The sequence below is a fragment of the Anneissia japonica genome, unplaced genomic scaffold (genome assembly GCF_011630105.1).
Source record: "Anneissia japonica isolate Jap-2015-1 unplaced genomic scaffold, ASM1163010v1 scaffold288091_len1417266_cov198, whole genome shotgun sequence".
NCBI lineage: Eukaryota > Metazoa > Echinodermata > Crinoidea > Comatulida > Comatulidae > Anneissia > Anneissia japonica.
In genome coordinates, this window is record NW_022684833.1 from 1,298,091 (window position 1) to 1,314,538 (window position 16,448).

A 16,448-nucleotide genomic window follows, 5' to 3' on the forward strand; every position below is an offset into this window, starting at 1 on the left:
AATTGCCCCATCCATAGCTCGAAAATCACTCATAATGTAGTATTAAATGAATACTGTACTGCAGTGGTTCTCAAACTTTTTAGCTAACGTCTCAAAACAAACAGGCAAATTGGCCTTACCCTCTTCCCGGAATATTAAAAAACAGATACTCGAAATGGGCCATAACAAAATTAAAGTAAAATGGTTAAATAATACTAATAAAATGAGCTCTCTTTACTATAGCAATATTCAGCACGATACAAAATTCAATTTAAGAGAAATTCTAGAGTCTTGTGATCAACCCACTAATTATATTTGGTAACCAATTTTGAGTCACGACCCATATTTTTGGAACCGCTGCTGTACAGTATACTCAACCCACTACGCAAAGTAATGAAAATAAAATGCAGTGTCAATGATTCTATAGATGGGTGGGTATGTAGGTTATTAGCTACTGGAGGTGTGGTACAGGATATTCCAATATCCACACCACTCATTACAGACTATTTGATTTGCACTGAATTAGAAGATGTTGTTGACTTGCTTGTTGAGTGTAAAGCAATGAAGATGCTATGTGCAAAAAAAAGTGATCAAGTATCTTTGCAGAAGTTTTAATCATATGAAGGAACACACTTCCTGAGAAAATGTCAGAATACATTTGGTCATGTGCCAAGGCAAATGTAGCAGAAATTGGAAAAGAAACAAGCTATGAAATATAAACATTATTATTATTTTCAAACACACTAGTATCAATATTAACTGTCCTGCAGTTTGTACTATAGCATAGTAGTAAGTTAAGTAATATTAATATTGCACATTAATTATCAACAATACAAATTTAAAATCATTTTGCACTTTATAGAGTGTATTTCATCTTTGTAAACTTGTATAATAATATGGTAATTAAGTGATACTGTAACCGCACTTTTCAGCAGAAGACTGTAATTATACAGTAATTAGGAGGGCATCAGAAAAAAAAGTTTGGTTTTTCATTCTTAATAGCTACAAATATCTAGGTTGAGGTGAATATATAAAGAGCATTCTTTGTAAAAATAACAAAATGTGAGTGTGCGAGGTAAAAAAAGTATAGAGGACAACTCTATCAAGACTACTGTACTTTTAGGAATACCTTGTTTTGCAAACCTGCCGTCCGCCAATATTTATGATTTCAGATAAAAATAGAATTTAATTTTTGGCAAATTACCGCACCTGCCGCATGAAAAACTATAAATTTTAGAAAAAAAATAAAAGTTATTCTTTATTTTTCATTACGTCCGCCGCTGCCTTGAAATCTCCAAAAATAAGATATGTTTATTTCTTCCTAATTATATAAATTTCAAGCATTTAACCATTCCATTACTACACTGATTCAATTCAACAATATTTAATTTTTATTTTTTTCCGTCTGGATGCTTTTGGCAAATCCATTTGCTAAATAAGAAAACCAAATTTTATATTTTTATTTTTTCCCACTCTCCTTTGACGATCTTTAAAAGAATAAGTTTGCAAAACAAGGTACAGTATAAAAAAAAGTATTAATATACAGTAGAAATAAAATACAATTACTCTACAGTCATTCATTAAATTTTATAAAATGTTAAAATATCGATTTATAGCTACCAACAGTTCCAAGCATGAACTAAATTAGAGATAATTTTTCTTTTCATGAAATGTTTAACTTGCAACATATGGTGATAAGTGACATATTGTGCTTTCATTGAATCCAAATAACATAACAAAACTATAAAACATTCCTTATGAGCTCAAATGTAAGATTTTGACTAAAGTGCAATACAAAAATAGAGTATTTGAACACCTGATGGAAACAAAATACAAAGGAAAATTTGTAATTTACAAGCCCCGAACTAATAAAAAATTACGCCATTTGGTGAAATTCATTTTGTTCAGTACTATTATGGTAACATTGCTATCACACAGGCTGTTTGGAATATTAAGCATTTAAAAATATACAAATCTAAAGGTATATATTTTCCATTGACAAGACCTATAAAAATGAATACTATTTATATTTGGGAATAGAAAGTGTTTTCTGTGGTTCTACTATCAATATTATGTGTATAGGCAATGATTACAAAATTATTCGTAATATTCTTAAAATGTTTAAAGGGAAAATTTTTGTTTAAAAACAAAGAAGGGGAGGGACTACTGTCAGTACAGACACATTTTAATTGGGCCTTATATAAATTATATTTTTTTTAAAAATACAATAAAAAATATACTATATTATATTTGAAAGATTTTGTTAAAAAGATTTGGTTAAAAATTACATCACATCTAATAATAAGATTAAATGACTGAACATGTTTTATTCAACAGGTATAATAAAATGGATGCCGGCCCCTCATCAACATTACAATATTATATTAACTGTTGGGAATGCACATTTTGTAAAAAAAAAATACAGTAGCGAATTGAAAAACATAGTAGAGAAGATTGCCAGTTTATACTCATTAAATCATCTAAAGACAGTATACATTTCCAATTCAATGGACTTGTGCATCATAAGAACTGCCAATCATTCTAGTCACCATGGAAATTCAATCATAGAAAAAGCAATTTTGTATGTATATTTGTGACTACTGCAGAAACACGATCATTATCACTTTGACTGTGTTTATATAGTTTCACTGTCCATATTTGGATAAGATTCCTGTTTAATACCACAGCCACTCCATTAATATTTTTTACTGTGCTTTAAAGTGGCGGTCATCACACCCATTAACATTCATCCTTCTAGGCATGTTAAAATGAAATATCCAGGTGATGACAGTAGTGTTAGCATGACTTTTGTACCATGTTTCATGAACTTATCAATGATTTTGGATAAAAATTTAATTTTATATTCATTTTTACAACATCTGCTTACGTCAAATAAAATCTTTATTTCTCACATTTCAAATGGAGTGACTTGTACCTGTACGATTTGATGCCTGCATATTATATTATTAATGAGAAATATAGCAAACAGCGATACAGTATCTTACTTTTCTTGTGATGGTAAAAATGATTCAAAGATGACAGGGTTGGGCACTAATTCATCTTCATCTTTCTCGTCTTCATCATGTTCAACTGTCTTAGCACCATTTGAAGTTGCATGTATCTGTAAATAACAAAGTCAATTATAATTTAACCTAAAATGTGTGTAAAAACCCGGTAAAAGAAAATTAAACAAATTTTTTACTTGAATAGATGTAATTTTTCAAACACTCCATGGTTGAACACAGATGCTTCATCAATTATTTTGACGCTGTCACAAATGAAGGTATTTATTAAGCATGCTTAGTTTTCCTTACTGTACTACACACCCAATATTTTGCCGATAATGTTAATTTATATTTTTAGATACATACTGCATATCAAAATTCCTAACAGTAGTGACTATTATTAAAATTCTCTCTTAATGTAGCCATGGATCTATTAATAAGATTATCTTATTAATAGGTCCATGATGTAGCTTAGCATTTCTTTTAACATAAATTTCAGTATACTGCTTTATTAGACAAACTGACATGTCAACATTTAGGTTACACCAGGATACAATCTCCATTTCCACATATGTTGCACTCTGTACTATCTGAATTGATTTGTGGGATATTATTACATAATATGAAGACCACCATTCATATGATAATTGACAATTTTTATTATTAGTGGCGGTAAAAGCGTGGTCGGAGTAATTCAACAAGTCTTGCAATCTATCCAGCTTGCTCATGATAACAGCAACACTGATTCAACAAAATTATGGAAATTCAACAATATGGAGGTCCCCTACTCATAAGATAATTGGCAAATTTTATTGACTGTAATCAGCGATAAAAGCGTGACTGGAATGATTCAACGAAGGCTTGCAATCCCTCCAGTTTACAGGTATTACTGCTCTATGATAAGAGCACTCCTGATTGAATAAGTACTTAAATTATTCTAAACTGCTGGTGGTGGTGGTAAGATTAACACCTGTGTGAATGAGTGGTACGATATTTTTATACATCTTTCCTTTTTTTTTCATCCTCAGACTCTCAAATAATGAAATGTCATTAAAATGCAGATTTTGAAATTCTTACTGAATGTTCACTTTTGCAGTAAACGATGTATTCTAGAATATTCAATTATCCAGCACCAGTGGTATGTAATATATGTGCCATTGGTAAACATGTGCTGTACAAATGTTACATAAAATATTAATTTTCATTCCTATAGATGTATAGGGATACTGTACTGCAATGATAGAAAATTAATTTCCACAATGTAAAATTGCATTATCACAGATACCTCTTTCTTCCTCTAGACAGATGTAATACTACTTGTATGTAACAGGCTGAATCTTATCAAACATGTTGAACATTCTAATGTGCCTGACAAGTGTTTTTATTTTAACCATCACTGTACAAACCTAACTTTAATATACAATATGGCAAATTTAATAATATTAATTTTAATATTACAATGACCTAATTTTCTAAACCTGAATAATATTAATTTTAATATTACAATGACCTTTATTCTAAACCTGAATGGAAAATGAGGAGGTATTCTTCTTCATTTCAAATATTAGCTGATTGTTATTAAAATTTTATGCAAACTGCTCTAAAATTTAACTGATCCAAACCATTACAAAAAAAAAACTGACCTACAGTATTCTAACACCATATTGGTAAACTTTTGAGAATTTTTTATATTTTTTTTTCTGCTTAATAACATCTGACCTTAATATTGAATGTTGCATTTTAGATGTCGACCTTGCCATCTGGGAAATGGCTAATTTATAGAAAATGAAAGTCATTTTTAAACCATTAAATATTGATCTAGTTGTGAGCATTCTGTCACATTAATTTCTTATTAATGATCATATAAATGAATTTTCTGGTTGAGAACACTGCATTTTAACAAAAATATATTTTCAGCTTTTACATAACATAATGGGAAAGATTTGTATACCACTGACCAGTGGAGATTGTAGTCGGCAAATCTACAGGGGCTTGGGTGGTGCCATGCCCCAAAAAACTTGTCAACCTCCCCACAACTGGAAATCTACACTAATGATTGAAAAACATGAATACACAATAAAGTTCCACATCCTCACTCAATACACACACAAAGACATAGGGGCTGAATGCAGACAGGGAGACCATAGTTATTCAACTTTCTGTTTGAATGTCAACTCAATAATACAGTAGGTTTATTCTTCATAAATGTTACTGAACTTGAATAGATTTCTGGTGTTAAACATCATTGGTTTTACCAGGCTCTTCTCTGTACAGTATAATTTTTTTTTTTTGGCAATTTAATAAGATAATACTTGTTTTGTTTATAGTGGACTCTTGCATGTTGTGGTGTATTTGTTGAGGTTTGTTTTACAGCATGATGCCTGTTGGATATGTTGGAATCATGATTTTCAAAATTAAATTCTAGTCTTAATTGCATTTCAAATACTTGTCAACATTTTAAAATTCTTTTTCATGTTTTAGTTTTATTACTCAACACATTACAGTGGTTTTCACTGTGAAGTGAGCAAAAAGTAAGTGATTTTTTAAAAGATGAAGCAAAAAAGTAATTTAAAAAAAATCAAAACATATCTTCCAAATCCTGGTGTTATCACAAATTTCACTTATTTGAATTTCATTCTTATCATTATTATCTACTTGGGTCATGTTTGTTACAAATATTGTGTATGGGTATCTGTTTCCTTCTCATTTTTCTGCTCTACTGTATTGTATCCTAAGCCTTGACTGAGTCCTAACTATAGCCTTATCCAAGATGAATTTCATCACAATATCTGCCCTTCAGATATTATTTAGTGTATCGTTCTACCAAGATTTATTTGGTCACTCCCAGACAGGAGTGAACTTTAACAATGTCAGTAAAATATAAACAAATTGACTTTATGCTATTGACAAACACCATCAAGATTATAATGTGTGCTATGAAATATTTCACAATAAATCAAAACTAAATTATTAAGTTACTGTACTATCTATGGAAGGGTGTGTTTTTATTATTTTTTGCCATTGGTTGATATGTAATACCAAGATTAGGACTGCATTGTAACTGCCTTTTGATTCCTCACGGTCTCTGTAGGTGGTTGATATTACAGGTGTACGTCTCTGTAGGTGGTTGATATTATGTTGATACTGTATAGTACATGACATTATCATAATACCCAGAATGCACTTCAAAATGATGGAAGTATTTATTTGGACATGATGGCATTTTTTGTTTGTAAAGTTGACAATTCTGTTCCAAACGCTCTCTCTCTCTCTATCACCTGAGAGCTTTCCACCGACTTTCTCTTCTCCCCACAAAATTAAAATGGGAACTCAAGAGAGTTATAATAAACTTGCTTACTATATCAAATTACACTCAGTAGGTACTTTACTTTCAGTTAAAAATACTGGTAGCAACAAATAAAACCAAATGACAATATATTTCTTACTGTTGGTAGAATATTTTCTTTAGCTTGACTTTCCTGTGTTTGGCCACCGCTGGCGTGACTGTTTGCTTCGGTTGGCTTGTGTCGCGCGTGATCTGTGCACACGGATAGGCTGAACAACAAGCTAAAATGAGTGAAAGAAAAAGAAAATTAACCTTTAGGTACAGCTAACTGCCACCAATGAGAGAGTGGTACAATGCTCTAAATTTTACAAAAAAAAAAAAAATGTCAGTAAATCGAATTTAACATTCTCTGATCTTTGCTGTTTAATTTTGATTCATTCAAAATGCACAAGAGTATACAGAGGGTATCATTGATAATAAGACTGTTAAATATTTTCTTACAGAAAATGGTAAGTTCTTTTGTAACTGTGTCGCGCGTGATCTGTGCACAAGGATAGGCTGAACAACAAGCTAAAATGAGTGAGAGAAAAAAAAATTAACCTTTAGGTACAGCTAACTGCCACCAAGGAGGGAGTGGTACAATGCTCTAAATTTTACACAAAGAAAATGTCAGTCATCGAATTTGATCTTCGCTGTTTAATTTTGATTAATTCACACGACTATACAGCAGGTATCATTGATAACAAGACTGTTAATGGATTAACAGAAAATGATAAGTTCTTTTGTAACTGTGTAGTTTAGGATCAGTCACAGAGAGATGACTTGATTTTTTTGGCAAAACTATGTGCAGTGGCTTATAATATCTTAATTGTGATACTGTTATTCCTTTTTCACTCGGTGCATTTTGAATTACGCAGATAAAGTTTACATCAAATTAAATTCTACAAGATGGCAAATAACCAATATTATTCAAAATTACTGGGAAACAAACAGATGGTGGACACTAGCTCTGTTTAATGCACGCTGTTGATATCGGTTTATAAATAAAGGTCATTCTGAACATATAATATTCAAGAGAACCTGCTAATATCTAGCATTTTGAAAAATGCAAAAATATGCTTTTCTTACTACTTCTATTCACTCAATGCATACTGTGTGCGGTTGTGTGTCAAACTGCAAACATATCCCCACTCAAAAAAATCTTTCTGCACATTAAATACGGGCCTACTCTATTTCTGTGGAAATTTTTCAAAAAATTAGGCGTGTCTGCAGATACCACTTGTAGTGTATTACAGTGTTATAATTCTGCATACCTTTTTACACAGAGATTTTCCATGCAATGTTAATTTTTTTTTTTTATGTATCCTCTGTTCAAATAAAATATATTTTATTTTTAATTTACAGTGTTGCCAATACGTACCTAGGCCTAGTTTTTTTATCAAAGTGTTGATGCTTACACCGAGGTGTAAACATTAATTATATGCTATGCTTACGCCGATGACAGGCTTACGGCAACGCAAGGCGTAGGCCCAACCAGGGAAGCATTATTCGCTGGCGATTTTATGTGTAAGGATTCCAGAGCAAACATTTATTTCAATAATTTCTTAATTCTATTGGCGTAACCCTGAAAGCTCATGTGTCAATAACATTCAAGAAGGAAAATTTTGAAATACGATCCACTAATTTAATCTGGAGATCTTATCGTAATAACGCATCCCAAAATCAAGTAATTTTTCACCATTCGCTTGCCTAGGCTTTGCATTCGCTGGCATAACGTAATGCAAAGCGCCCTCTCTAGTTGACATTAGTACCGTCATTAATCATGAGAATTACAGTAGGCCTACTCGCTTCCTACGCATCAAAAAAGCTTAAAAGTATTTGGAATATTGTTTGTTATTCAATACAATAATTTTGATACACATTATACTAAAATACTAATTATTTATCTTCCTCAAATAGCTGGATTACAGCCAATCTAAACTTTCAACATGATCTCAGAAGTAGGTCTATTTAATCATGTTACAATACAAATAACTGTATGGAAAGTTCTTTTTTAGTAATATTTCTGCCAATTTATGTTGTATGGATGCTTCACCAACCAGCTGAATAGACGCCTCCAAAACAAAAATATTCAATAGAAAATATAACCATGTTTTATGTTTAGCAACAGTATTGTTTCTTTGCCGATCAATTTTATTGTCAGAAATGTCATTATAAAAAAAGAGCAATAAATTATCTGTACAACTATCCTTTAGATAGTTTCATTTGGCAACCCTACAATCTCTTTTTGGGAAGCTAACCTCCTTTTGTCTGTCCATTTTGTGTCTGTCCTCTTTTTTGTATATATTGAAGAGGTGAATAAATGAAATATAATGTTTAAAAAATGGTGTTGGATTCGTGCTTGCTGATTTTCCTCTGAAAGAAAATGATCAAAGGTAAGTAAAGGTTTTGGAACAATTTTTATACAAAATGTGGTCAAAATTATTTTACTCAACTTTGATGGTGAGTCCTTATGTAAGTGGAAACAAAGAGGTAACTAATAATTATGGGAGTACGCTCTCTTATTCTCAGTGGCGGCGCTATGGGGGAAAGGGGAATTTACCCCAAGATCATTTTCTTTCCCTTCCCCATTCTGCGCTCCCACCACTACCCAAAAAAAAAAAAAACACGCTGCGGGGAGAAAACAAAACATGTATTTTCTACATATATAATAGATAGTAGACTATCTATAAAATCAGTTAAATAAGCATATGAAACCCCCAAATGTCATATTTTTTCGGGGGCTTCGTTTCCTAGGACCACTTTTCAAAAGATTTTTAGCAGCATCTGACCACGCCCACTTTGCTCTCGTCGGGGACCTCAGCTCAGCTTGTTCTAATTTATTTTACTAGTTGGTGGAAAGAAAAGCCTAGGCCTAGTGTATGCAAAAGCTGGGTACATAGCCCTTGTTCATCACAACGCCTGTTCTTTTGGAAAATTGTGTGGACCTAGGCTACACATAGTCAATGCTCTCTTTTTTTTCTTTCTTTTTTTTTTCAAATCAACATATATTTTTATTTCAAACGGTCGTTTTTCCATCTTTTTTCATTCGAAAAGTTCAGGATTTCTTGCATATGTTGCTACAACAAAAACATATTTTTAAAATATAAATTTGATTCCATTCTTATGACTTTTTATATATGATTGACTTGTGAACATCGGTAAAATGGTGGCAGATTTATTAGCAAAAAAAAAAAAAAAAAAAACCTCCCCCCCTCAAAAAAAAAAAAAAACCTCCCTCCCTCATCAGTTTTTATTCTTTGATAGGGTGATAAACTAATATTTTTATTTTTTTTTATGGGCCTTAAGCAAGTTTTTTTGTTCTGTTATTCTTCTTCTACCCATGTTTCCCTATGTTTTTGCAAAGTTTTCTGCATGGTTTAATTGACTGACTTAACTTTAATAAACTAACTAGGCTTGGGGGCCTAGGACCTAGGCCCTATTAGTATTAATTAGGCTATTAGGCATAAAAGACTCGTACCTAGGCCCAGTACTGTTATATGTTGCCAAACTGGACATTCTTACCTTGATATAATACAAACAAATAACAATATTGTTGTCCTGTGGAGTCTCTTCTTCGCCATGATTGTGTTCACCATCCTAAAGACTAGGTAGGCCTACGGCCTAGGCTATGTCATTCTCGACTCCCGACAATCGGACACCTGAGTGGCCCAGCCTCTTCTTCCCGTTGACAATTCACAAGCTCTACAGTGTGTGATCCGTCCCAGAAGCGCAATTCGATAGTGTTGTTTTGATCGTTTACGATGACGTGTTCACCGTGCTGATTATTCGCACATCAATTATTGAAAGTGAGCCACCTATTGTGATGGTTTCGAGCAAACTTTTGTTTGCGCGTCTATGGAATATTTACAATACTTGATTACTACTACTATGCAATATTAGCTTTCAATTAAAATTAGAATGAATTCCTCGTAAATATCGGATCGTAAAAATACGGGGACAATTTCATGCTTTGGTTAGCGTAGTTCTGGTCATTATTATAGAATTATCTTTTAATCCGTTAAATTTAACTTTGTCCACCCAAACAGCTAAACGAACTACCCTTTACTTCCATGATGACATAGGCCCTATTGTTTACACCAATCGAGTTTACACATAGGCCTAATTTCAACCCGATTTCATTCAAATATTATCGTATTCAAACTATTTTGGTAGGATTAACTAGGCCTATGATTAAATTCGATAGAGGCCTATAGAATACTCGATATGTATAGATCGTTTATAAACTCGATATGAATGTGTCTCTTGATAGTTAAATAAGATTACTGCCGATTACCACCGTTTACGTAACATTGCAACCGATCGCAACAGAGTGTAGTCTGAACAGGGTACAAGTCTAGATGCCAACCAAGAATATTACGGTTCTAACTCATCCACCCTGTGTCAAGTTCAACCAGAGGGAGTAATTCACTCCTGTCAGGTTCCTGTGTCAGCCCAGCATATCTGTTCAATCTGACATGCCTCTTGTGTAAACTACAAGAAAATTAGTTTATACGATTTCTTTACAACGATATTTCATTTCATTTTTAGAAAAATAATGAATATAGATTTATGATGATGGTAATGATTATGACGACGTGGATTAAGAATAAAAATATATTAAGCCTAATAAGTGTCTGTCTCCTTATCCTTGGTGTCCCTACGCTACATTAAAACCCGGTTCAGGAGGAAAAACATGTGCTACAACTTGATTTTTCTACAAAAAAAAGACCACTATATAAAAAAAAAATAATGCTGTTAATGCTATTTTTTCTATAATATGACATAAAATATTACCGTAGCCAATGCACATCATAAGATGATACTTGGTGTGTGTTGTGGATGCCAGCATGCAGTAATCGTACATCCATTGTGAAACATTAATGCATTATTTATTAATTACCCTCTAACAAGAGAAATATAAAGACCATAATGCCGGTCTTTAATTATGGAATTCTTTTAGACTCATGGATGGTTTTGACAGACCCAACTGAGAGGTTACAGGACGGTGTTGCTAGTAATATTGTAATGGGGATTTAGGTTGAAGCGCGAGCGCAGGAAATGATTTATTAAAAGCATACAGTAATCCATTGTAAAACACTCGGAATAAATCAATCTTACCATTTACTATATTATTTATTGACTTAAGATATTTTTTTTATTGCCGGTCCCAAAAGTGGAGACCTGTATTCAAAATGCTTAACCTGACTGATGAATCTTTATCAAGGAAAATGTATAGATGTTTCTTTGTATATCAACCGAGTACTGTCCGGTAAATGAACGGTGAGCCCAAAATGCCTTTGACAGAAACACTTTCTCAATCATTCCGTATGCAATACAATTCCAATATTTATTCATACCACCAATTAAACTTAAGGCTGACCGATAGGCCTACTTGCTTGAAATAACAGTCCAAACAGTATCCATATTAAATAGGCGATTTAATAACACGTCACATAAGTATATTTCGATACCATCCACATTTCCATATATATAAAGTTAAAAATTTCACCATTAAAACTTATTCATAATAGTTAGATTTATACCTTTTATTAACGGTTACTTGAACCTGTTCTATTTTCTCTGTGCTTGAACACAATCAACAAATGAGCTTCTATAACGCACCCAAATAGGCTCAGATCCTTGTAATTTGATTGGTGGATTTTATCTGAAAAGATCACGTGACATTGTGTATCCCATACAGTTTTATGGCAAAGTAATCCATAATGTGTGATTTGCGTCATCCTTCATGTAATTTACTTGCACTATATTTCATTCACTTAAATTTGTTCCATTTATTGTTCCGTTTGTACACGTCCGCCTAATACTACATGTACAATGTTTTAATTAATTTTTTCATAAAATCAAATGACAAGATCTAATAAGGTGTATTATAAAACATAATGCGTTACAATGTAAAGAATAATGGAAATAATATTTCCATTAAACTCGTCTGCGCTTCTAAGAATGGAACAGTCCTTTTTTCAACTCATGAATATATTCTTCCAATTGCACTCATAAACATTCATTACTAATGGCCATTTCGTCTGAAATGTGGCCTGCATAGCCATAGATCATAGAATTAGCCTACCAGCTTTGACGAACTATCGACAATTTCTCGATGGCAATCATTCAAGCAACAGTATCAAATATTTCAACTTGCATTGAATGATTTAGTGAAAAATAATATACAAGAATATTAATTTAAGTTCGTGCATGTTATATGCAACATTATGCTAAATTAGATCTCTAGCCTTTCATACCAGCCCAGGAAACATGAAACACTAAATACAAATTCTGCGAAACCATAAACAACAGGATTATTCAAGTTAAATTATTACGATGACGATATGGCATAGGCCTATGTTATCTTGCATCGACAAATACGTACAAACATTAAATGCATGGATACAAATGTTATCGTCATTTTCCCATATTGAACCTAACACTACCAGTAGGCCTACATATAAAATAATGGAGTAATAAGTTATAAAAAAAAAACTATAAAAAAAAACTTGTACGAGTTATAAATGATTGTACTCCTGTAGACACTGTTAAGCAATAAACACAATTTGGCCAGTGGAATCACGTGAACTTCAGTTGGTATTTTGCGTAGGCCACAACGATTCTATGGTAGTTCTGGCGCGTGAATATCCTAACCCCAAAAATAATAATGGTAGACATTTAGCGCATAATTGTTAAACCTTCTATGCGTTTCACATTATCATTACCCCGGTCATTGGATTAAACGCCTATGGAACACAAATTGAAGTTCAATGGGGGAATATTCCATAACGTTGCAGCAACAGTTACTACATCAGCACATTTTGCCATTTTACCCTACCAGGTACCCACTTATACTCCTGGGTGGAGAGAAGCAATGCAGATAAAGTGCCTTGCCCAAGGACAACAAGGGAAATGCAATGTAAGTGAATGAAACCCTGACCTCGAGGTTGTTGGGAAATCAAACCTTCCCCGCTGCACCAAACCATTTCCAAATGCAAAGAGAACGGTCATTCTTTTCCGTTTAATGCGGACATTTATTTTCGTCAGGGCTATACTTATACACTGTATTATATACCATCTGAATGTCACGCGTGACTAGTACTAGTTGTGTCTATTGCCAAGACGTCGGTCTTTTGTTCCAAATATACATTAATGAACTATATACAGTAATATTGTAGGAAATAACTTTTTTTTTTTATAAAATTATACTATAGATTATTTCTAGTATTTGTTAAAATTGAGCAGTGTTCAGCGACTTAAAAATAGCTATTGCTAAAGATCATGATTTTAGAACATTCACAATGCTAGAGACATGAGCTCATGGCTCCGCTACGTAGTTACGAGTCCTCGGATCTGCCATCGGTTGCTGTTGTTGACCTGTGAGCCCGTACTTAAGAAATCTTCTGGTAGACCTCTCAGAGCTCACAGAACCATTTGAATCCAGACTTGGTCGACCCATACTTGAGGTGCTTATTTCAAATGAGTACTCACGATCACTCTGGGGCGTGCTTGTTAATTTGGTTGACCGCCCCATGTTAGTGAAATAAGTCCCAGATGTTGTATGGTGGTATTCTCTGCCACCGTCTGACATGTCTCTGTCGTACCAATAACTATCTCCATTACTAGCATAGTTAGTGTCCGTCGTTCTTGAACTGCTGTGTTTTAACGACGTCGTTGGACGATTAATTTCACCAAATCCATTACTGTTAATTACTTTTGAATAATATCCACCTGTCGAATCTCTCGTGGTTTGGTCTGTAGTTGTCTCAACATCCATATGTCTCATGGATTCCAATGAGACTGTATGTGCTTCTTCCGACCTTAGCAGAGTACCAACTGCTGTTACAATGTCGTCACTTCTGTTTCCAGATGTTTCCAGGTATTTTAGCATCAATGAATTGTCTGGCAGCTCAGGGGTTTCTGATCTCACCCTTTTGGTTACGATTTCAGTCTCTTCCCTCTCTTGACGATATAGACTAGCATATTCTTCTATTTCTCCCAACTCGGCCATCGACAGAATTGTTGTGTTTGAGGCATCCCTGGTTGCTGGTGAATATTGGACTCCTATGTCACACTGATCTGCTACAACTGTTGAAGAACTCTGGTCTCTGGTCACAGTATGCACCTGGATCTGGAGGTCAGATGAATCTTTGTATTGTTTGCCAGGGTCGGTGTAAGTCCAAAGATCAGATGTTCTTATAGAGGACTGTATTCCCGTATCATAAACGTCTGGACTAACTTGAACTTTCACATTTGACATTTTAGGTTCTGGTTTGATCTTGCTCTCTAGGTGCATCACGTTTTGTTGATATTCGAGCGTCATAGTATTGATCTCCGTCACTTTCTCTTCATACAAGCTCTCCATTTGCTGATGTTCCCTCTCCAAGTTGGCCAATTTCATCTGCAGTTCAGAAATAATTTCAATTTCAGCCAAGTCACTTGTTTGTGTTCCAGCATTATACGACGGCGTCTCTTCCGTAAGTGTTACAAGGTTTGACGTCTGTCGTTTGTTTGTCTGGAAGCCGACACTTCGAATACTGGGTGAGTGTTGTGTGGTGGAATTTTCGAAAGTTGGTTGAGCCTTTAATTGATCACGAAGTCGAGTGATTTCGAGATTAAGCTCAATACGGACTTGTTCCATCTCCTCCAATCTATCATTATGTTGTTTTCTTAGTCTGTCGTAATCCTCCTGAAGGTTTCTTAATCTAGCTTTAAGTGATTCGATTATATCAACTTCTTCAAGATCCTTGGTTTGGGAGGCAGCGTTATATTGGCGCACATCGTCTGTCTGGGTCTTTAAAATCGAGTATCTTATTTCCGGTTCTAGAATTTCATCAGTCTGCGATTCAAAATTTGAATGTTGTACCTCTTGTGGCTTAATGAATGGTCTGGCTTCAACGACTGTAAGATTAGCTTGTGTTTCATTATCTTGGGTTGGCGGCTTTTCAGCTTCAAGTTCCTTGATGGTCTCTTTGCGTATTAGATGTCGCTCCTTCTGTACCTTCTCAATGTAGAGTGTCTCCATTGTTCGCTGGATTTCAAGAACCATACTTTCCCAAACTGTCAACTTTTGATTTGTACCAGTAAGTGAAGGAGCTCCCGTTTCTCTTTGTTTTCTCAAGATCTTATCCACGGTTCTTCTTATCTTTCTCTCGTTACGTTCTTCCAGTTCCCTCAATTGAGCAGGACTTATATTATGAACTCTCGACAAATCATGTTGAGGACTGGATTGAACAGAAAGTGTTGTCACAGGTGCTGGAGATTTTGGCATTGATGCTAGGTTTTGGGTACTCGCTACCAATTTAATCACACCAAGATTATCTAGATCTTTTGAACTTGATGTTGACTGCGATCGCTGAAGTTGGCCTTTGTTCTGGGACTGCCTCCCAGTTCTACTACTATCTGCGGTGTCATCTCTACCGTCACTAAAAGATTGGAGTTTTGTGTTACGAGGCAGGGTGGCAGGTCTATGAGTTTGATTATTAATATGATCTAGAGATGCACTCCCACTGTTCAGACTAGATCGGCCTGAAACCCGGGCATATGGTGGATTGCTAGACTTAATATCATATGTGTTTGGAGCAGCTCCATTATTTACAGCATGTGGTTGTATGTAATCTTGATCATGCGCGACTGTTTTTGATGCCGAGGCGCCATTCGACGTGGAGTTTTTCGAAGAGGATGCCCATCCAGTGTCAGACATCTTTCCTTCACCAAGGTGTTTAGTGCTGTCAAAGTGGACACTTCTGAACACACTGATCGTAGCGGCCGAATTAAGGCTCTCGGTGTCGTCGTCATCCTTAGCTTCTAACTGGTCTAGGGATCTGCTGCGCTTCAGTATCCCATGTTGATTGTAGGTGGTCCCGTCATGCCTAGTTCTGTAGCCATATGATAAAGTTGCCGACTTATCGCCACCAGCATTTGAACTTCCGTTGTTGAACGTCAGTACAGCAGGGTATGACTTTTTTGGACTTTTAACCAGTTTAGAAATACCTGAAAGGAAAAATTGAAATCGATAATGAAACGGAAATTGCTTACCGGCAATATTGTTATATTTAATTAAGTGAGGCCTATATGAAAGTAACAATTTTACTTATTGATTAAATTTGTGTTTTCAATAAATATGTTAATGT

General features: G+C 34.3%; 2 protein-coding genes across 2 annotated transcripts in view; both read right to left on the bottom strand.

Annotated features, from left to right (window-relative positions):
- LOC117108001 (SUN domain-containing ossification factor-like) overlaps positions 1 to 10,086 on the bottom strand; it is a gene marked incomplete at its 3' end in the record, with an annotated part of 20,795 nt that extends 10,709 nt beyond the window's left edge. The window contains 3 exon segments of the mRNA XM_033249823.1: positions 2,985 to 3,100; positions 6,431 to 6,551; positions 9,835 to 10,086. Coding sequence (XP_033105714.1) covers positions 2,985 to 3,100; positions 6,431 to 6,551; positions 9,835 to 9,908 — 311 coding nt within the window.
- A 1,547-nt stretch (positions 10,087 to 11,633) lies between these two features.
- LOC117108008 overlaps positions 11,634 to 16,448 on the bottom strand; it is a 10,850-nt gene continuing 6,035 nt past the window's right edge. The window contains exon 2 of the mRNA XM_033249836.1: positions 11,634 to 16,308. Within this exon, the coding sequence (XP_033105727.1) occupies positions 13,634 to 16,308 (2,675 nt within the window). The 3' untranslated portion in view covers positions 11,634 to 13,633. The remainder of the gene's footprint in view (positions 16,309 to 16,448) is intronic.